Here is a 24,193-nt window from a genome sequence, read left to right as displayed (position 1 = left end):
TACTATTCACTTTTGGAAGTGATTAATATTATATATATTACAAAGGGACGCTGTGGCTCAGTGACTAAAATGGTGAGCTTGTCGATCAGAAAGATCAGTTTGGCGGTTCGAATCCCTAGCACCACATAACAGAGTGAGCTCCCGTTACTTGTCCCAGCTTCTGCCAACCTAGCAGTTTGAAAGAATGTAAAAATGCAAGTAGAAAAATAGGGACCATTTGATGAGAAGGTAATAGCGTTCCATGCACCTTCGGCATTTAGTCATGCCAGCCACATGACCACGGAGACATCTTCAGACAATGCTGGCTCTTCAGCTTTGTAACAGAGATGAGCATCACCCCTAAAACTGGAAACGACTAGCACATATTTGTGAATGGAACCTTTACCTTTAATATTATATAAAGCACAGATATGCATTCTGATATATCTATATATTGCTTATACATTATAGTTAGATGGGAATAATAGTATGTTGGCTTGAAAGGTACACAATAGATTGGGGTAAAACTGGGCTGTAGTTATATTTGTACTTGCAATGGTCAAAATATTCATACAGGGGTATCTGCTAGAGTGGTGAAAAAGTCAGTATGATGGCTATAGGCATGAAGCTAAAAGAGTACCACTTTTTAAAATGTGCACCACATGTGGAATTTCAGTTATAACTGACATTTGACATATGACATTTTTTAAAAGCTCACTCCCTCCCATGGCCACCCCAGATTACTACAGCCAGTTAGTCTTGCTAAACTTGAGTCAAAGCCTTTTATTCTCCATCCAGCCTTCCACAGTTTTCAGGTATTCAGGCACTGTGATGGCATCACATAAACAAAGGGCAAAGTTATACACCTGAATATCATTACCATATTGGTTATTCCTAATTTAGTACAAATAATTGAACTCACCTAGTGGCTACAGATAGGTAGTAGGGAGAGGGTTGAGCCCTGAAGTCTAGCATTGGATCTTTGCTTCCTAACAATATTGTCTGGAACTTGCTATACAGGAAAGAGAAGAATTGCTGTAAAATCATGTTCAGCACTCCCAAATCCATGAGCCTATTGAAAAGGCTACAATGGTTGATAATGAAGATTGCTAAAGATCCAAGAGAACAATAATAAATACAACGCTCCCATCCTATTGCTACCATTGACAAGAGTGATTGATACCATCTCATTGCTATAGTCCAGTTTATATTTATCTGTAATCTATCCACTCCAGGGCTCTTTGAAGCAGCAAGCCTACTGTCATTTCTACAGCCTTCCCTAAAAACAGGCTTAGTGGAAACCAAAGACAAGTTACCATCTAGAAATAATTAAGATTCCATCTTCAGCAAAAGGAGCAAATTCATAGTTTTTTTAAAAAAAATGAAAGATAAGGCATTGATGTGTACAGACTCACTACGCATGTTTCTTGTAACCTAGGTTGCATGTGAAGCATAATACATTTTCTATTTCAGGTATACTAAACCACTTACCTTTGCTGATTGCATAAGTGATGAATTGCCATTAGGATGGGAAGAAGCCTATGATCCCCAGGTTGGAATTTATTACATTGACCATAACACCAGTAAGTGTAACATGATTTTATATTTAATGCATAAGTGGCTTTGATATATAGCACTCATTAGTGCTCAGCATACATTGAAAATTATAAAGAATAGATGAGTCAGAATATGAAGGGGAACAAACATTTTAAGGCACTTTAAGTATTTTTTCAAAGTTCTGCACAAACTTTAAAGTAATGTAATCTGATGGATATGAGTTTTTCTTTGTTGTTATTTATGTTATGAAAGGTGGTTTTTCTCTAAAATAATCTTTACTGCTGTTTTAAAAAGTCTGATAAAATGTATCTTCTTTATTGAATCATTTTGCACATTTTAAAATAATCATGGAATGATATTAAAGATTTACTTAAGTGAGATATTTTATTTATTTAAATGTTAATTGGTTTAATTTTAAAATATTTTATGACATGAATGTGATCTGCCTTACAGTAGCTTTCGTTTTTAAATGCTGATTTCTTTTCCAGTAGGGAAAAATATGCAGAGTACAGAAAAAGAAAAAATAAGGCAAAGAAATTAAATTCAAGGAATAAGAAAAAAAGAAAAAAGAAAATTTAACTCAATTTAGGTTAATACCGGTCACTCATTTCCCTCTGTCCTTGTAAACCAAGGGTCTTCAAACTTGGCAATTTTAAGACTTGTGGACTTCAACTTCCAGTTTTCCCGAGCTAACATGACTGGAAAAGGAATCTGGGAGTTGAAGTCCACAAGTCTTAAAGCTGTCAAGTTTGAAGACCCCTGTTGTAAACCATCCTAGCTTCCAATACATCTATATATACCACATCATGCATTGTTTCTGGTTCTTTAAACTTCTCGCCTCTTAAGGGTTTTAGTAGCTGCATCCAGTCAAAACTTTTTCAGTCTTTTACTTCCTCTCAACCTATTTGTTCTTCCTTCATATATTCTTGGGGATTGGATCCTCATTCTTTCTGTCCATATGACCAAATCTCCTAAATGTATTTATTTTGTACACTTGCTGATTGTTTTAATTCAGTTCTCATTCATTCATTCATTCATTCATTCATTCATTCATTCTCCATTCATTCTTATTTGTATCTCTTCAAATTTTATCATGCATAATTTGTAAATACCCATTTCCTGCCATTTCCTGTCTCTAACCCTCATACCCAAATAATGTGCTACTTTCAAGAAGTCTGGTTAAGTCTAGGTGATTAAACAAAGGCACCTTATCATTTGAGTTATTTTTTTATAAAGTCTTTGATTCTGAAGGTAAAATGCAGCCTACGGATACTAAGGATATCATTGAAAAATTATCAGACGCTTCAAGGGCATTTAATTTACAGGATCACAGACTATAAAGGTAGATGATCTCTTGTGATAATAAAAGACATGAACTAATTCAGGAACTCACTTCTACAACATCTTTGACAGGTGGTCATTCAGACTTCAGCAAGGACTACAGGGAATTATGTTTCTTTTTGCACTGAAGAGTGATTTTTATCAGAAGAAACACTTGCCAGGAATTGTAGAGTTTTCCTTCCAGAAAGAGTAACACATAGAATTGAGCACAATAGTCCACGCAAATATTGATTAACTTATCCAAGAATAAATACAATGCAGCTTTGTTATAGGCTTAGTATTAGTTGGTGGGTATATTTTTCTGAGTATAGCTTGGTATAGCTCAAAGGTATTAGTTTTGAATTCAATACCTTGCAGTGGCCTGTTCAGTATCTTCATCCTGAGATAAAATCTTGTATTTTGTCAAACTGGGGAAGCTGAAGCCAGGATATGCTGTTAATTAGTTATAGCCTCAGCCTCACTGAATAATATGTCCTTAGAAATGAGGTTTACATCACCATTACAGTCTTCTGGAAGCTGATTAACATGAGTACTTCCTGACAGCATTTAGCTGCTATATTTTTTGCTTAATGTTTGCTCTGTCATTATTTGATTGTATAATATCAAATTTTACTTTTTTGCTTCTGGTTGTCAGCAGCTGGTGGTTTTTGGTGGATTCATTTTATGCAAATGAAATTAATAAATTCTTAGGCCCCAAATCTGTAACCTGAATTATAATTCAAATTCATTATATTTTAGAAAGGATTCCAGCATTTATGTAGATACAATATCCAAGAAAAACTATTACTATTGTGTAAGTTTTTGCTACTTGCATTGTGTATATGTTTGTTAAAGGTGAGACAAGTTGTTTAAGATGCTTATTTTTATTTATTTATATCACACTGTAATTATTTTTCCCAATAACTCAAGACAGCAAACACATATTAGGAAGCCACTAATAGTTTTCAGTGAAAATAAAAATTAATGCTGTCATTTTTTCCTAATGCAGGCCAGTGTTAAAATCTACTGTTTTACCTATGATATAAAAATGTTCCATAAAAATATCACAAGGGAAGTTTTAACATTAGCAACTATACCGAAATGGATATAACCTATTACAAATGGGACATGTAATTCCCAGAATGCTTTGTGATTGTAAATCTCATTACTTCTAATAGGACCTCCATAGGCATTGTGTTTTAACTCCTATTTTTAAAATAAAGCTAAGAATCTAGAATTATTGTATTCTGACTAAACTATTAATGAATATTCTTATTAAATACTTTTTTAAAGTTTAAAGGATATGGGAAGAAGGAAAAATTACTATCTGTTGGCTTATATATATTCTCCTTATGTGTATATTATATACATATTCTCCTTAATATGTGAAATTAGATTTGCTAGTGGGAATCAAAATAGTCTCAGCACTCTTTTAAATATTTGTAAATTTAATGAAAACATTTTAAACATCTTGTTCTGTTTCAGCTAAGTATGGGTTGTTTTTTGGGTTTTTTTGCAGAATCTAGTGGATCAAAACTAGTGTGCAGTACAGATAGTCCTCACTTACTGATGATAATTAGCACTGGGAACTCGGTCGCTACACAATGGGGTCATGAGGCATAGAACCACGAGACTGCACTGATTATTGAAGGCTATTCTATTATTCCCAATTGCTGTCATTAGGTGGAATTTTGTGCAGTTGCAGTGCCCTGCAGTAACATGATCAGCGTTTGAGACTTCCTACTAGCATCCCCATTGACTTTGCTTGTCATAAGCATACAAGGAAAGTCGCAAATGGCCGTCTCATGCGAATGGAAAACTATGACATTGTCATTGCAAGCCTTTTGCCAAACACTCATTTTATGATTATGTAACACTAGAAAAACTTCAACAGCCACAACTATGAGGACCTATTGCAAGTACTTTTTGTTCAACACTGTCATTAAGTGTGAGAATTACCTGTACTTAAGAAGATGGTTTGTTGTTCATATAAGCTAAACAAATATTGTAATTGATATCTTAGATTTAATGACAATTTAGTGATATCACAGGATCCTTCACTAACTATCATAACACTAACACTAGTTATGTATAAAAATTCAACCAATTTCAGTGTGATAGAATATGTATTCTTTGAAAACAGTCTTACTTGGAAAAGCCATAATACTGTCTTATTAATCTGTCACTGCATAACATTTCAAAGTTATGCAAAACTAGCACTATGAAAATATTCCTCATTTAATTCCATTTTAACTCCTTCCCCACCCACCTGCCAAAAATACTGATGTCCAGAATAATTTTGTTTGATTTTGTCAGATTAAGAAGAGAACTACCACAACTGATTGAGAACCTTGAATTACCACTGGATGGAAGATAAGAGTTTTTTGAATCTCTTTATGTTTTATAGCTTTTCAGTTTGCTAATCCCAGTTCTGGAAGGCTAAAACATGATCTACTTGAAAAGAGCTAATTCAGCTTTTAGCAAACTGGCACCATCTAGAGATGTTGGTGCTATATTTCCAGAATTCACAGGCAAGCTATCAACAATTTTTGCAGCAATAATTGAGCATAGTTTATTTTAATAAAACTGAAATGCAGAGAATTAGAATTAACCATAAGTAAAAGCTCAAGCTTCATGAAGAAATGATGGAAAAGGCAGCACATTATAGAATGCTGAATCTTCACATCATTTATAGAGCCTGACATACACTCTTCTTTCTTAAAGTCACCATACCAGCAACCTCCAAGCATGTGAAAAAGTAAATGCTTTAGCCTGGGTCTATGGTAGATGTCTTTCTTCGTAACAGACCATTTAGTCTGAAAGAAGATCTCTTGTTTGCTTGAGTCCTTTAATTGTTTCTTTGTGCAAGAGTTTTCTGTTAAATATTAAGGAGCTACTAAATTATGTAGATTAGATTTCTTTGTTATTCTAGAGCCCAATCATATTAATGATTTATTCTGTGGTAGCTAGGCAACTCATGTATAATTAGCCTAGAGCATTTAAAGCTGACAAAAGAGCAGAAATGCATGTTTCTAACTTTTCAAACAAATTTTATCCCATGGACTTTTCAGAAGTACACAATTTAATTGCTCACTAAACAGAACGGAATATCATTTCAATGATTTCTTATATGCATCACATACATATTTTCCTAATAAAACTACTGGAATTTCTGTCTATCTCAAATGAGAAGTTTATAATAGAGATTCAGGAGATAATCCAACTTCTTTTTGTAGTCATCCCAACTTCATTTTCACTTATTCTTAACTATTCATACTAAATAAAAGATTCAATAAATTAATACTGTGTATACTCCCAGATAAACATATTAGTGTATAAACTGGACAAAGTGAACCCAATTTGGGGTAATGCATTTTGGTATATAACACTCTCAGTTTATCCACAGTACACAAACACATACATATCTAAATCTTAAAAGTGTTATGTCTGAGGAATAATAACATGTATGTATGTATTATATATTAAGTTATATATAGTCCTGAAATATATAACATTACATTGAGTAGGTTGGAATCATAAAGTAAATTTCTAGAATGCAAAATATCATACTTGTGGAATGCAACATATCTTCCGGTGAATGGCTAGGCATCTCAAATCTCTCTGCATAAAAGTTCTCTTAAGTGTCTACTCAATTCCTATTTTGGATATTCCCATTTTTCTTCTATGGCAGCAGTCCCCAAACATTTTGGCACCAGGGACTGATTTCATGAAAGACAAACTTTTTCCACAGACTGGGGGCATATGGTTGCTCACTCACTGCTCACCTCCAGCCATGTGGCCTGTTTCCTAACAAGCCACAGACTGGTACTGGTCCATGGTCCAGACATTGGGGACTCCTGTTCTATGGAATGCCTCATCTGGCAATTTCTTCAATTCTGATATATTAAGAGATTGGGCTTTCACAACCTGTGCTGCCTTTTTGGCATTTAAAAGATGATGAGCATGAGCATGATCATCATCCCAGGCCATGTAGCTTCTAGGCCTGTGACTAATGTTTTAGCTTCTTCCGTTTCTTGGAAGATAGACCAATATCATCAGAGGTACGCAAACGAGCCCCACCCTTTTTTTTAAGAAAAAAGGAAACATAGATATAAGCACTCTTTTTAACTTTCAATATTAGAAAAATAAGCTAAGATTGTTATAAGGATAAAATATGTAAGCGAAATAGTTTATTTTGACAAAGAAAGTATGTTAATTATAATTGTCAGGCAAGATATATATACCCAGTCAACACACTGTTTAAATGAAAGATGCACTTGTTGTAAATATAAAATAAAAAACTTAAGCAAATATTAAGCTGTTATATTTCACCATTTTAAAGAAATAAGTACAGCGTAAACTTGATCAGAAATACAATGTGTTTTGTTTGGTTTCAATTAGCATATTACATTAATACCCTTATTTGGGATTTTTAAACTGAGTTATGGCATAGTTGCTATATAAGAATCCATATATATAGCTTATCCCACAAATTTTGCTATAATAGGTAAATTTAGTGTCTGACCATAATCACACAATTTTTATTTTTATTTTTAAAAAAACCTTACTATAATGTTGTATACATGTCATCCAGATCAGTGGTCATATAATGCTTTAACTTTTGAAGGTCTGAAAATTTTATGTGTTGTTGGCTTACAGCCATGGCTTTTCTTGTCACCTGAATCCTGATTAATGACTGATTTATGGGTCCTGATTCATCAGCCTGACTGTCAGTTAAGAGATGCTGCTTCTTCAGGAGCATTTCTGCTGTTTTGCTATTGTTGTTCACTCCCACAGGGATGTGAAGGAACTGGATTAGCTTTGTCTTGTCTTGTCTGATATGCCGTTCATGTATAACTTAATTATTCATAGTTAACATAAAATACAGATCACCGTGTAATAGGAAGCTGGTTCATTTGTCCAAAATTATCATTTTCTGCATGGCTACTTGCATTAAGCAATATAAATATATAACGAAGGATGTCATTTTAGCTACTAGATTGGACTGTCTTGATCTGGAATAAACAAGAGACAAACTGGTTTGTCCTTTCAACATATGGCAAAACTTCATCTTCATCTTTAGCAGATCTTATGCCATGTGTATCAAATAAAAATCATAACATTCTATTATAGGAGAAATAGTTTGTGTTAGATTTATCTCTAGTATGTTGTATTCTTGTTTAAAGAGACTACCCAAATAGAGGATCCTCGGGTGCAATGGCGGCAGGAACAGGAACACATGCTGAAGGACTATCTTATAATGGCCCAAGAAGCCTTAACTGCACAGAAGGAGGTTTACCAGGTCAAGCAACAGAGACTTGAATTGGCCCAGCAGGAATACAAGCAACTTCATGATGTCTGGGAACACAAACTGGGGTCTCAGACCAGCTGTACGTATCTTAAATTATAATTTATTTTTCCTCTGAGAGCCAAGTTTTGGCTTTAATGACTAGATTTTATGTTTTCAGAAATGGGGGAATAACATTTTTTTCTTTCTTTCTCCCTTCTAACAAATCTCAGAAAAATCTTTCATGCAACCTGAGAGCATTTCTTCCCCAATAGTTAATTTATATCTTTGCAGACTACATTCCATACGCAGGTTTCATTCTACAAATCTTTGCACTTCCACTTTTCATGTACAGGTAGTCCTCACTTAGCAACTGCCTCATACAGTGACTGTTCACAATTATAATGAAATTGCTTTTACATTGCTTTTACATTTTAAAAAAATGTTTTGTTTTACATTTGTTCCCATTTCCTTAACTTTTTGCTGTTTTGTTTTCATTTTCCTCTCTTACTGTAGTAGCCTCCAGTTCATCCTCTAGCTCAAAATATGATCCAGAAATTCTTAAAGCTGAAATTGCTACCACAAAATCTAGGGTAAGATAAAATGATTTGTAAAATATTTATTCAACTTATTGTTGGCTGTTTCCTTCTAAGTGAAGTGCCATAAGGATTCACTTTATTTTGAATCTATTATTTATGTAGCATTCACATGTTGTTATTAAGTGCTGTAGTCATTGAAGCTGTTGGATTCATACATTTAAAAACATAGAAACCTCAACTTCCTCTTTACATTCCATAGTGATGTATTGTATATGGAAACTTGGATTGAATTAAAACAAGTCCCTTTTTTATATCTGTCTGGAATTCTGACTTTGGATCTGTCAGCAGCTGGTACAACTAATCAGGATCAAAGATCAATGATAAGGAACTTGACTAAATACAAAGTTTCATACAGGCCTGTGCAAAGCTTCCAAGGAGTGCTTCGCTATAATTGCTTTGACAAAGCAGATGTTTGATGCAGTTGTCGTCTGTTGAATTTTGAATGTCAGCAGTGTTTGTGAATATATTTATTAAAGTGAAATGCGTAGATACTGCCATCTACCACAACATATCTCAACTGGAGATGTCAAGATAGAGCACCTTGTTTTTCTGCATAAGCAATACTTCAAAGTGGATCTGACCAACAGGTAGAATGAAGGCAGTGCCAAAAAGTGTATGGTGTCACTTTGAACTTCTTTAGCCTGTGTATTATTACAAATATAACAAACTAATATTTCAATATGATTTGTTTGAAAATAATCCATAGAAATGTTTTATTTTATTTAAATCCCCTGAAATCTATTTTATCTGCATAGGCAAACAATTAATCATTACAGGTAGTCCTTGATTAATAACTGCCTTGTTTAGTGATCATTCAAATTATTACCACAGTGAAAAAGTAACTTTATGACTGGTCCTTGTACTTAGGACTGTTGCAGCATCCCTGTAATGACATGATAAACATTTGAATGGTTTGCACAAGAGCCCTCTGTTATATAATCACTACCTGCTACACTCACAATCCGCTTCCAAAAGCAGAGTTGAGGGAGAAATCAGTAAAATTGCAGTTATATGATATCTCTCTTAATAACTGTGTTGTTTGGCAGTGGAGATGCCAGCCCTAATTATGTCATCAAATGAAATTATTAGAGAATGATACAAACAGCTGGGGGGGGAAAGGAAATATACTAGTAGCTAAAATTGCAGGAGAGAATCCTGGTGCTCTGTATGGGAACATCTGGTGTACTAATTATGACTTCAAATTGAAAGCCCCAATACATGTTTTATCAATGAATTGAAAGAAGTTAATCTCTAATACTAAGTAGATAGACAAAAAAGCACTATATGGGCACACTATTTTCTTTAAATCTTGATGGTTTTTAAAAAGAAACAGTACATGCTGGCTAAAATAAAACATTTTGTTTCACTTATCTATAGGTTAATAAACTCAAAAGAGAAGTTGCTCACATGAGACAGGAACTCCAGTATAAGGAACATGGTTTTCAAACACTGAAGAAGTAAGTGAATAGCAGTGCCTCCTCATCTGTCTGTCTGTCTGTCTATCTATCTATATCTATCTATCTATCTATCTATCTATCTATCTATCTATCTATCTATCTAATAAATAAATAATTCATATATATATTTTGGATTAGTTGAAAAATGTAGATTCTTGTCATTACTGACTGGAGAATTGAAGTTAAAGAAATTGTGAGTATGATGCAAAGAGATCAGCCTCTGAACACAAAAAATGGTGAAAAGTTTGAAGAAAAGTTGAGGAACAGGACTTAAAGAAGTATGCAGGTTTTGCATATTATATGATGGGCTGCACTACAAAACAAAAGTAGAGATAATACAAATAAGGTAGAATAAAGGTGACAGGTTCTGTCACAACCCCGAAAGAAACCACAACAGCTTTGAAGTAAGTCGTTCTTCCAGATAGTGCCGGCACTTTACTGACCAGCAAGCAAGCGGTACAAGCTAGCCCCGATTAAAGTCAGGGCTAACTCCAAATCCATCACATCACCTTTATTTACCTGATGTGCCCTGCCCCAACCATCCCGGCACCCATGTACATGCCCAATCACCCTTACCAGTGGTCCACCGTTCCTGTGCCCATCAGCTGCTCGCCATGTCACTAAAAAGTTCTGGGGCTTCGTAGCTGTTGAGACGCTGTAAATGGAAAATCAACGGCTCAAAAATCCCAATTTCAACCCCATTTTAATAGGTGTATTCCTTTCCTTAACTCTCTTACAGTGAGTAATGGTTTTTCTTTCCTTTTTTCTAAAGAATTGATATGAAAATGTCTGATACCCAAGGTGGATATAAACTTGATGAAGCACAAGCCATTTTAAATGAAATGAAAGCTATCAAGAAAGCTATCACTTCAGGAGAACAAGAAAAGCAAGATCTTATTGAGGTATGTAATCAGTTTAATTAAATAATTAAACATACATTAAAAACTATTATAATAATTCTGAGTTTCTTCAAACTCAGATAAATGTTTATTTCTAACATACATAAAATTAACTTTATATAGAAATGCTGGTTAAAAATCAAGCATTCTCATTGTTGATAATTTTCTATAAATGTGAAATAATTGCCCATCTGTAGCCTAACTTCTGCTTTGATAAAAGAGACCCGTTTTAAAATAAATAAATAAATTTAATTTTAAATGTCCTTTCAGATTTATACAATTCACTAATTTTTAAGTGTGTATTCCTTCATTACATTCTTTACTTTTAGGTGTCTCCTTCAAAACAACAATGCAATTAGAAGGTAATAAGATGATAGGTGTTCTTTTTTCTCATTTCAGAGTCTTGCCAGACTAAAAGCTAATTTTGTGGCAAATAAAAGATCACATTCAGACTTGTGGACCAATAGCACCTCCTTGGGAAGTTGCCATTGCTCTTTACCTAGGACATACTTGGATGCTGGCTCCCAAACAGATGTTTCTGGAAATGTATGTATCTCATCTTTAAGCATGTTCTTTAATAGCCTGATGATTTTTCATAGATCCAGTGTACAGATGTTTGGAATATATTTTTTGTAGCATTTATCTATATAACTTTGTTTTATATAATACTTCCATGTTTCTTGAAAACAAAGTTAATGAATGAAATGTGACTTTGAATTCTTGTGAATTTTGGCTCTGACCTCCTAATGATTAACATTTTCTCTTGTCAGTTTTTTGTGAACTGCAATAATCACTTGGCTGAGAAAGTAAGAGTGCGTCTTCAATATGAAGATGCTAAGCGAAGGTAATTAGATTTTTTTTTATTACTCTTGGCAATTCAGAAAGCAGCTGATATCTACCATAAAAGAATATATTTCTTCAGCAAAGTGGTCATTTTCTAAAAACAGATCACTTGTTTATTTACCTCCATCTATGCTTTAAATGCTGTTATGCAATTATATGCTTTTCATACATTTTTGTCAGTTGCAATTAATTAATTGTAAACAAACTGCCTTTATATTGTAAGAATTGTGAAATAATAGTGACCTGGTAGCCTTTTCTTTAACGCTGAGGTATAGTTCCAGTCTGATTTTAACAAGAAAATATTGCCACTCTCTTAATTTAAAAATAAATAAATAAATGAAGCAGCCTAAATTGACATGGTATGTTTAGAATAGCAGATCTGTCTTATAAGAATTAAAGGGCATGGTAAGCAATTCTTGTACATTTGTCTTCTTGCACTTTTAACTCATCTCTCTCTCTCTCTCTCTCTCTCTCTCTCTCTCTCTCTCTCTCTCTCTCTCTCTCTCTCTCTCTGTAACTATATTTTATAAAACAAATTTCTAAAGTCCACACAGTACTCTCCAAAAAGACATATAAAATCTGGCAACAGGATCTTTTAAGTTTCTTTTTCTAAGAATAAGTTTCAGACTCTGGAAGTATTATGCCAATATTTATGAGATGTCCTGACCACGTTTTAAGTTTTGAATAAATGTGCACAATTTTTTCCTATAATTTCATCAACAATATTTAGCCTTTCTTTAAAAAAAATCATAAAGTGAATAATTACAGAATTGGTGTTAAGAAATCTTTGAGATAGAAATAATTTCTATTGTTGCAGTGGCCAACTGACTTTGTGCTTCCTCCAAACTGACGTTTATTAATTTATTAATTTTATTTAGAAAAAATTATTGGTCACCCATCTTATCTCAAGGCAATTCTGGGCATCTATTCTAATATTCTAACATAAAACATATCATTTAGAAAAAAATATATTTATTAGAAAAAAAATAGTTGAAATGTTTCAAATATTTTTTTTTCTAATAAATATATTTTTTTATCTGATGATAGATGATAGATAGATAGATAATCCAAGAACACTTGTTTCAATCTTATACAAAAATAAATTACACCTTTATAGTTTTGTTTCTATGAAAACATCCTTCTGCAGGACGTATAGCATAACTCTTTAATTATAAGCAGGGGTGGGATTCAGCAGGTTTGGGCTGGTTCAGGCGAAACGGATGTTAAATTTATATCTGGTTCACTGAACCGGTAGTTGAATTGATCGGCTGGCCCAACCTACCTCTCCCCTCCCAGGAGTCTCCACATGGCCTGTTTTGGATGCAGGTAAGTACAGGGTTTGTGCAGAGACTCTGGGAGGGTGAAAAACGGCCCTCCCAGAAGTTGTAGAAGTCCAGAAACGGGCCTGTTTCTGGCTTCCAGAGGCCATCCAGGGCCTGGAGGAGGCTGTTTTCACCCTCCCAGAGGCCCAAGGGAAGCCTCCGGGCTCTGGGGAAGGTGAAAAATAGCCCTCCAGGAAGTTTCAGTGGGCCATGGCCATGCCCACCTAGCAACAGGGAAGAGAACCGGTTGTTGGGATTTTTGAATCGCACCCCTGGTTATAAGGTTGTGAAAGGCATCAGAAATAATATAAAACCATGTGTTTCAGATATTTACATTCAGGAAAGTAAATTAAGCATCTGTCTGCAAGTCTTTAAAGGAATTTTGTCTCTTCCTGGGATCCTGCATATGTCCTCCCCAATTTCTACAGGGAGAATACCATGTATAGCAGGAAGGAAGGAGGGAGGGAGGGTGGGAAGGAAGGCAGGCAGGCAGGCAGGCTATTCTTGATCCTTGTGTCCTTGATACAAATATCAATTCACGTTTCTTGGCGAATTTTTCACTGATTGTCATATTAATCAGTGTTGAATTATCATAGATTTAGGACATTATCCGAAAACCCATCTCTCTTGAGTTATTGCTGGAAAATCTAGTTCTTCCTAATTTTCCCAGTTCTTTGTGGCAAAACTAAAAAGAAACTGAAAAAGGCAACAAACACTAATGAGTTGAATGAGTGCAGTCCATCAGAGCACCATTGGAAGACCTGAAGGGTCAGGGGGGAAAAATCCTCTTGGAGAAAATCTGTGGTCAGCAGTTCCAGATAGGAACAAGATGATATCATGCTTTCAAATATCAAAAATACAAACTCCGAAAATGTGTGTGTGTGTGTATATATACTTCAACAAGATGTTTTGGTACACCTGGAGTACAGTTTAATACCTATCTGCAACTCCTTTAAAGCAACTGTTTTTTTCCTAGGATTGCATGGCTCCCTTTCCCAGGTGCCATGCACTCCTGGGAAGAGATGCACTTGATGAAATAAATTGCAGTCAGGTTTTCCAGAAGACATTTCCTGACAGAACAATTAATCAGTGGAGCAACCTGCCTCCAGAAGTTGTAAATGCTCCAACACTAGGAATTTTTAAGAAGAGATTGGATAACCATTTGTCTGAAATGCTATAAGGTTTCCTGCCTAAGCAGGGGGTTGGACTTGAAGACCTCCAAGGTCCCTTCCAACTCTACTATTATTCTATTCTATTCTATTCTATTCTATTCTACTCTATTCCTATTCTACTCTACTCTACTCTACTCTACTCTACTCTACTCTACTCTACTCTAGTCCATTTACACTCCTGCTCATGCAAAAGCATAACTTTGTAACAGAACTATATGTTGTGTGCTCTTTTCACAAGTCAGAGGCAATGAATGAAATAGGTATAATGGAGAAAAGGACAGTTGCAAAGATAAAAAGGTCTGAAGGGTAAAGTGAATAATGTTAGTATAAAAAGGGTTAGCTGTATTTTTCTTTTTCCCCTTTCATACTTTGATTTATTTATAAAATAATTTTGTGCTCCTGTTCTGTTCTTTTCATAATACTCCTTACCCTAAAAGAATACTAAGCTGATACATTATTGCATACAGGCTGTAAATGACAGAAGTTATCAAATTGCAGCTGAGAAATCCTCTTAGAACATACTTTTTACAAATGCACCGAGGAATTCGCAGATTATATATTAATGCCTTTAATATTTATTCACTAGAGCCCAGTGTTGAACTTAGCGAGACAGTTAACTGTTAAAATGGCTTCAAAGAAGATTTCAGTGGATGGATTTCTATTAATTACAAAATTTAAATTAAGGAAATGTATCATATAGGAACAAGGTCGCTTGTTTAGAGACACATTTTTAAAATACAGATTTTTCTGCAAAGCACCGGCCAAAACTTTGACATGCTGCTGTAAAAAGATAAAGATCCAACCTGCAGTTCTAGTAAGAATAATAAATTGCAGTCTGCAGAACAAATTGTAGAGGCTTAAAGTAGTCAGTGATTTTTATCTCCTAAGTTTTACTTTGTATTATTGTCCAAAAAATGGAGTTTATACTAAAGAGTATTCTTTACTCTTCAATATGTTTTAATGATAAAAAATGATATAATAATATTTTTTCCCTTTCACAGAATAGCAAACTTAAAAATACAGCTGGCTAAATTGGATAGTGAGGCCTGGCCTGGTGTGCTTGATTCCGAACAAGACAGATTAATGTTAATAAATGAAAAGGAAGAACTTCTCAAAGAAATGCGGTTTATTAGCCCAAGAAAATGGACTCAGACTGATATAGAAAAACTGGAGATGAAGAGAAAACGTCTAGAAGAAGACCTTCAGACTGCAAGAGATACACAGAGCAAAGCTTTAACAGAAAGGTATGGGAATCATTTTATATTGGAATACCTTGTTTACTGTTAGCATAAGTTGCTTTATGAAATGAGTCTCATAAATTAGGGCTTTTAATCTGTGGATTTCAGTGATGGCAGTGAAACATTACCTTGGTCTGTGAAAGAAAAGAAAGAAAAAGAGTTGAAAACTGAAAGAAAGTAAAATCTAGACACAGAAGGCATTGTAGACCACGGGTATGTGAGATAATAGAATTCTTTAAAAGATGAGAGTTACATTTTGGATGGCCAAGAATCAAGGAAAATTTATATAGATGAGAATATAAATTTTAAAATTAAGAAACAGTTGTAAAATTCTTCTAATAAGATATAAAAAATATGAAATATGTGAAAAAATATTTAAAAAATCAATATGTTGAAACTGTGCATTGAATGCCTGACTTTGTAAAGTAATATTATTTTAAGAAATCTAATTAGACTAAAAAAAAGAATCATATATAACTGAGAAATGAGAAAAGTATTAAACGTGAAAAGGGAGTTAATCTGTATCATAGAATTATCTTTACTAGAGTTGTACTAGAGTTGAATTCATGATATTCTTCTTTTCATTACTTATGAGTTGGAAAACACTACTCAAACATTTTTCTTACTAAACAATTCAGTAAATTTGTTGTGTGGATGTATGTAAATCCAGGCAGATACAGTGCGTCATGCAGAGATACTAAAAAGGTAACTGTATTTCAATTTATATTACTCTTTAAATGTTATCCCCATAGAAATTGAAGTTCTGGATGAATGCAATTTGACAGCTGGGTCATCAAGAGCATAAAAATGATATTTATCCTCTGTTCAATAATTCTGTTGGCTACTAAATTGAATTGTCATGATTGGCTGAATGTAGTAGTAATACCTTATTGTTACAGCTCTAATGACAGTCCCACGGCAAAATGCAATAGTAATAAGTTGGACATTCTCAGTGTAATTGCTGTTTTTAGACTTTATATGTAGGTAGATATTGCTAGAGTCGGTAGTGATAATTTTGACAGATTATACTCACTAAAAAGCCTTTTGCACACGTTGTCCTTTTTATTCAATTGTTATGCATGTTTTATAGGCCACACATTTTCTTGTGAAAGATCATCAGCCATCTCATACAAATAATCTAAAAACATTTCTCTGTAGAAATTGAAGTGTTCAGACATCGGAAAATATTTAGAATCTAAATCTCAGGTCATTTGATATTCATTCTTCTTTTTGCTACATTCTAGTGCTAGAATGCCTTACCTAGACTAGAAAGAAATTTAAATATCCTAACTTTCTTTCTAAAATTACTGTATGTTTTTCTATTAAGGTGACAGTGAGTAGTTGAAGAAAACTATTTTCTCACCCATTTTACTTTATATCTTTGTTTGGGTTATAATAAAATAAAGCAATTTAAACAATCAGCTACCTTATTGTGGAAGAGAGTGTCTAATGGTACCTTGGCTATTTATGAGGCTCACTGACATGAACGCTTAAAAGCAAAGAATAAAAAATAATTCTCTGGTGCCAATATTCTGCAATATTTAACAGAGTCCTAAAGATTTCTCAGGTCTAAATATTTATTTGGAATTTTTAGAATTTGGAATATTCTGAGCAATTATTTTTCAAATTAGGTCAAGTGGATTCATTCAGTACATTTTTATTGAAAGGTTTCCATTTAAATAACAAAGGTTCATGATACTGACAGAAATGTTTTATCAGGTACTTATTATAAAGAGAGAGATTTAATATTCATTTGTTTCAATTACTATCCTGTTGCCTCTGATATTTGGAGCTAAATTGACAGTATTTGATAACTTGTATTAAAAAATAGGTGGATAAGTTTTTAGGCAATACATTCAGGAGTACATATGGTAAGTCTGTGTTAATTAGAATAATATATTATATATGGATATTTAATATATCTGAATATTTTATAGCAGTATATGGGTTCATTTGAAATTGGATAAATCTTGCATCTATTTTGAAAGATAAAGAAGGGAGAGACAGGTGTTATGTTTCAGATTGGTTTTGGGAATTGAAAACAATGGTCTCTATTTAGCCACTTCAGTATTTATATTTGTGATTTGAAAATGAGTTATAGCTATTATGTTTGGTGTTTAATTTTTAATTGTTATCTAAAAGTCATAAAGTCTTAATACTAGAAGTCTCCTTTGTTTTTGAGCTGACAATGCAATCAAAATAATATCCTTTAATGAAGCAAATGGTACGTTCATACAATAAATTAACATATTTTGGCACGCTGTTCTTGGATTGCTTTTGTATGGCTCCCTGCATGTAAAGCCTCTGAATCTTGCAACTTCCAAAAGATTCTGAAGACTGCTTTGTTCTTTTGGGAGCATGTGAATGTGGAAATGTGATAGCTCTCTGCAGGAACAGTGCCTGTAACAGATTCCAGTGCAACAACAAAGTATGATAGTACATAGTCTTGCTTCACGATAAAATATTCCCACTTACAGCAAGCACTACCCTCAAAGTAACTCTTGTTCTGCTTCATTCTCTAGAGAAACTAGCACACTACAAGATGAATAACATTCACAACAAGATTTAACATTTTTACACAATTCTTTCTTTACTTGCTTTCTTTGAAATTTATCTTAAATTATTTCATTTCTCTGGAAAAGAGCTAAAACCCAGAAAGAATCTGGTAGTGTCTTTTCCAACTATTTTATTAACAGACAGTTGCTTTAGGATTAAAATTGGGAATGGGCAGGGTGAAGGGCAAGGGATTGAAAGAGAGATTAACCTATTAGCCAATTATGCTGAAGTAGGTTACATGTGAGGCAGATTACAAGTATCTTATCAATAAACAATTGTAATGAGTTTAAAATCCATTAAGTCTTTTGAGATAACCTGAACTCTTATATGGGTTCCGTGGGTTCCACAATTTCTCTCTCTCAGTTGTACTGTTGAAATCTTGTTCTGTGATCTGCAGTAGAGTGAAATGATTTGATATTATCTTGTTCTTGTTTCAGTCCTGATGTTAAACATACTCATTAATTCTTTTGTACAAAATTTATTGTTGTCCTAACAGAATCCGGAGGGATATCGCTGACCGATGATAGCATATGTCACGTTAGAGCAGGCCCATCAAACTGGCGGCCCGAGGGTCAGATGCATCACGCTCAGGCCATGGCCACCCTAGCTCTGCAAAGGCAAAAAAAGTCATATCATGTGATGCGATCAATTTTTACACCCGTGCATTAGAGGAAGAGCTTGGGAAGGCATTTCTATCTAAATCTGTGTGCACTTGTTTAAATGCTACATCAGTTAGCCCCTCTATGAATCTGATAAAGTGCTCTGCATCTCATGAAAGCTTGTGTCTTTAATCAAATTTGTTAATTAGCAAAGGTGCTATCAGACATCTCCATTTTTTTTTTTACTTTTAACATTTAGCCAAAGGAAAGTTCTCCCACAGCCTTCCCCTCTCTGAATGGAAAAGCATTTTGTTTATGGACTAGCAGAAGTTCCCTGGTAGGAGGGAGACAAGCAATAAGCTATGTGTTAAGGTAGAAGTTGTGGGCAGCTAAGATAATCCCCCAGGCTCTGATTAAAATTGGAATTTGTGGAAAGAAGGATTTGGATGACAGATTGGCACAGAGATAACATGTGTTCCAAAGATTGATTGTTCTCTAGCAGAATAAGAAAAAGTTAGCCAAGAATTGTGCTCAGTTTATTTTTTTTCTGTATGTTTAAATATAAAGATTTTCTAGTTTATCATGATTTTGTTTCAACTGATCTGCTTTCTAGTGATTGCTGTCTCTATACAAGTTTGTGTGTCTTTTATGAAAATTGTTCCTCTTTATATAGAAACTACTTCGAACTAGTGAATTTGCATAATCTCTGGATCCTTCTTATTACCCTATATTATTTTAATGAAGGTTATTGTAAGATGTTTGTGATTTGAGTAGCTATATACTATTATTTTTTTCTGCCATCAATTGTTTTGCAAAGAACTACTTAAAATTAAAATATTTTTGCATTCTTCCTACTTCTTTGTTAAAGCTTGATTCTATTTATTGACCTCACCCCTTTCCTAAGAGGTCTATAGGGGGCATGCATAAGCGCACCAAAACGTGCCTACCGTCCCTGTCCTATTGTTTCTTTTTTTTCTTATTCATATCCATTTCATGTATTTATAACTTATACCTGTTATCTAATAATTGTTTGACAAAATAAATAAATAAATAAATGTTTTTCTTGTGCATTGGTCTCTTCCCACAAGGAAGAAGGCTAACTTCTCTAGTTCCAAGCCTCACTGTTACATGAGCAAGAATTTGCGCTAAAGAACATATTTTATTTTGATTTTTTCTCTTTCTTCTACTTGTCATTAAGCTGCAGGCAGTTGAATACCATACTTCTCTGACACCACAGTTGACATCACAGCAGCAGTATTATAATCTTGCCTTTGTATATATTTTCTTTAGGTTGAAGTTAAGCAGTAAAAGAAATCAGTTGGCTCAAGAACTAGAGGAAACAACACGATTAGTAGCAGTGTTGCATATGCAATTGAAAAAGTAAGTGTCCCACACTACTCAACAAAGTTTTGTATCAAAAAAAGGCCTCTAAACATAAATGCAAAAATGATTTCCCTTAGCATTACAAATGGCAACTTGGTCTTATTAAGAGACAACTCTTTGAAATAGAGTAGAAATGCAAAAAAGTGTCATGGATGCTTAGACAGTAATAATAAAGTGACATATCTTCTGCAGTATCTAGCAGGTATTTCATAAAATAAGGATAATAAGCTGAAATAGTAACCCTTCAAAAATTCACTGATGGAAAAAACATAAAATGAAGAGCAGTTCTGCTATTCATCTGTATAACAATTTTGTGACATAGATTAGGCTAAGAGTTAGGAAACAGTTCATCTAGAGAGTTTTGTAATGACAGATGATTTGAATCACTTGTTCTAAATAAGATATTTCAATCAATATACCCATCTTGATTTTGATTTCTAATTATTTTTTATTTCAGTTTATCCTCTAGCATGCTTTCCTTGTCTTCTGGCAGTAGTCATGGCTCCCTTGCATCCAGTAGAGGATCTCTGGTCACCTCAAGCCAGGATTCTTCAACTTCAGCCAGCTTTACAGATCTGTTTAATGAACGGTTTGAACAGCTAGACTCTGAATATCAGAATAAAATGGACCTCTTGCTTTTGGAAAGAACCACTGGTTTTCGACCTTCAGGATGTATCACTACTATCCATGAGAATGAAGTAGTAAAAACACAGAAAACGGATTCCACAAGCCGCTTGCAGATCTTGAGATCCTTGTCTGGAACACCCAAATCCTCAACATCTTTATCTCCAAGGTCATCTCTTTCATCTCCTTCTCCACCATGTTCACCACTAGTGACAGACCCATTCTTCATAGGAGATGCCTTTGTGAATCATGCAGATTTTGAAGATACTGAAATAAGCAGTGGACTTGTTGAACTCTGTGGTCTAAACTCTGTAGGTGGTAAGAAGTACAGAGTGGAAGATTCTAGAACTGAGGTCAAGCATTTGGACCAAGGTAAAGTAATAGATGCCTTCCTCATTTTCATTCCAAATTATTGGTATTATTTGCTATTTAAAAAAAAATAAATGATTACCAGTTTTATTAACAAAGTTTCAAGCTAACAGCTATAAAGTAGAACAACAAGCCTATATAGCAGGGGTATCAAACTCATGCCCCAAAGGACGGATGCATCATGCGCTGGCCACACCCATTCCCATTTTAGCGAAGGGGAAAAAAGTTGCAATACATCATGTGATGATGTATCATCGCAGGTTTGACACCTATACAGCAAAATTTTTTAGCATTGAATTCATATGAATTATTTTTGGATATTTTAATAATCACTATTAAATACAATAGTAAAGATGAAATTTGCAATAATAAATCCATATTCTCACAGGAAAGAGGATGCTTTATTTTTTTAGTCTATGAAAACTGTTCTGTTTTCATTGTTAAGGGATTTCATAAAATTAAAGAAACATCTCAATTCACTGCTTAAAAATTGAACGCTGCTAATTTAAACGTCTCTCCACATTAAGTAAGCTAGCAAATGAATGCGTAAAAGATACTTCTACCTTTGGTATATATCCTAGGAGAAGTGCATAAATAATTTTCCATAGGAATTACATTATAACAGAATAACAGAGTTGGAAGTGACCTTGGAGGTCTTCTAGTCCAACCCTCTTCTCTAGAAGGAAACCTTATACCATTTCACACAAATTGTTGTCCAATCACTTCTTTAAAACTTCCCATGTTGGAGCATTTACAACTTCTGAGGGAAAGTTGTTCCATTGATTAATTGTTCCAACTGTCAGGAAATTTATCCTTAGTTCTAGGTTACTTTTCTCCTTTGATTAGTTTCCATCCATTGCTTCTTTTCCTGCCTTCAGGTGCTTTGGAAAATAGCTTGATTCCTTCTTCTTTGTGGCAATCCTTTAGATATTGGAACACTGCTATCATGTTCTCTCTAGTCCTTCTTTTCATTAAACTAGACATATCAATTCCTGCAATCATTATTCATTTTTTAGCCTCCAGTACCCAACCATCTTTGTTGCTCTTCTCTGCACTGTTTCTAGTGTCTTAACATCTTTTTTATATCATGGCGGCCAAAGTTGGATGCAGTATTCCAAATGTTGTCTTACCAAGGCATTATATAGTGGTGCTAACACTTCTCGTGATCTTGATGATATCCCTCTGTTAATGCAGCCTAGGACTGCATTGGTTTTTCTGGCAGCTTCTGAATACTGCTGGCTCATATTTAAGTGATTATCCACGAGGACTCAAGTTCCCTGTCACAGTTACTGCTGATGAGCCAAGTACCACCTATTCTATACCTGTGCATTTGGTTTTTCTTGCCTAAATGTAGAACTTTACTTTTCTCAACACTGAATTTCATTTTGTTAGATCCTTCTGTATCTTGAGTCTATCTTATGGAGTGTTGGCTATTCCTGCCAGTTTGGTGTTGTCTGCAAATTCCTCTTCTATCCCTTTGTCTAAATCATTGATGAAAATATTGAAGGGTACTGGCCCTAAGACAATCTTGGGGTACCTCACTGCATACTCCCCTCCATGTAGATGCAGTTCCATTAAAGACTATGTGTTGGGTGTGGTTGGTCAGCCATTACAAATTCATCCAGTGGTGATGCTGGCTCATCCATTATAAAATAATACTTTAAAATTGATTATAGCAAATTTATACAACATAATTCACAATGTAATAACTATATATTCCCATACCAGATGGTAATAACATTTGGACGGTTTGTAACACTCTTAGGTATTATTGTTCACTTGTCAGCTTTGTCTTCTGAATTTCTGGAATAGTGAGACAAAAAAAGAAATGATTACATCCTTGCTAAGAATAATTGAAAGAGAAATGAACAAGGATATAAACAATGGATTCAATTTTGCCCAGAGAACAGAGACACTGGGGAACCATTGACTTTTCCTTCTAATAATGCTGAAGGCAAGTCATCATACTTAATCTGTGATTTGAGGAAAAGTGAAAAAGGTTGGCTATCTAAATAATTTGGGACTGGAACTTAGTTTTTTTTGCAAATTTTATTCTTTAGAAAACCTTTCCCCTCTCTGAAAAGAATGGACCACTGATGATTTTTAATATTTTAATAATGTTAATATTTTTAGATGTTTTGCTGTATTATTAAAAACTTCCTGGAGTCATTTGAATAGGTAATATCCAAATAATTGTAATAACTAAAATATATTCATCTAGCTACTTAGTATATTTTTTTTAGCTAGAATTGGCTCCCAAAGTAATGTGAATGAAAATGAATGACAATGGCAGTAAGGACAGAAGGGAATGCCACCTGTCTCCAGTTTTCAGGTTTCCTTCCATTATGGTATAATTCAGATAGTCCCTCTTAGTTGCTTACTTTTAAAGCAATATAGTATTTTAAGAACCATGTAGCTTTTGCTACATCTGTATGCACAATAAGTTGACTATACATGTGTGTGTGTGAATATATACAAATACATAAGTATGAAATACTTATAAATATACATATAGGAGTATATACACATAAGGTATTTTCAATCAAATACCTTTAGATGTCCCTTGCTTTCCTTTTCAAAATAATACATTATTAATCATCAATTGAAATTCAGGCCATCATCCTAATCTCATAATCTAATAGTTAAATTTATTCTGTCCTGAGACCTGAATTATCTGAATAAATTGAAATGAAAACAAATCCATACTTTTATCATGTTATTTTCTAGCTGTCAATTTATCAACTGATCTTCATGAAAGTTCAGGAGACATTGGATTTATTCCATATTACAACTCTTCTGGCACTACAGTTTGATAATATCATCAAATATACATGTCCTACAAATTTATTTTGAATTTACAGAGCATTTTCAAATTTTAGAAAGTATTTTTGAGCTTCTGTTTGATTAAAGCATGCTGTTCATGACACAAAACCCCACCAAGTTGGGGTCTGGAAAAGATAAAAAATAATAATTTGTCTTTGGCATGGGG

At 34.0% G+C, this 24,193-nt stretch overlaps 1 protein-coding gene across 2 annotated transcripts in view; it reads left to right on the top strand.

The window, feature by feature from the left end:
• Positions 1-24,193, top strand: part of WWC1 (WW and C2 domain containing 1) — a 103,060-nt gene that overhangs the window by 62,363 nt on the left and 16,504 nt on the right. For both annotated transcript variants that reach the window (XM_026696336.2, XM_087924566.1), the window contains exons 2-11: positions 1,453-1,562; positions 8,043-8,246; positions 8,660-8,736; positions 10,120-10,199; positions 10,972-11,101; positions 11,498-11,644; positions 11,869-11,942; positions 15,437-15,679; positions 20,119-20,208; positions 20,669-21,207. In XM_026696336.2, coding sequence (XP_026552121.1) covers positions 1,453-1,562; positions 8,043-8,246; positions 8,660-8,736; positions 10,120-10,199; positions 10,972-11,101; positions 11,498-11,644; positions 11,869-11,942; positions 15,437-15,679; positions 20,119-20,208; positions 20,669-21,207 — 1,694 coding nt within the window. The remainder of the gene's footprint in view (positions 1-1,452; positions 1,563-8,042; positions 8,247-8,659; positions 8,737-10,119; positions 10,200-10,971; positions 11,102-11,497; positions 11,645-11,868; positions 11,943-15,436; positions 15,680-20,118; positions 20,209-20,668; positions 21,208-24,193) is intronic.

The sequence above is a fragment of the Pseudonaja textilis genome, chromosome 2 (genome assembly GCF_049901715.1).
Source record: "Pseudonaja textilis isolate UNSWEBS1 chromosome 2, rPseTex1.2, whole genome shotgun sequence".
NCBI classification, from domain to species: domain Eukaryota; kingdom Metazoa; phylum Chordata; class Lepidosauria; order Squamata; family Elapidae; genus Pseudonaja; species Pseudonaja textilis.
Note: the sequence above shows the minus strand (reverse complement) of the source record. Positions and strands in the feature narration are given on the sequence as shown.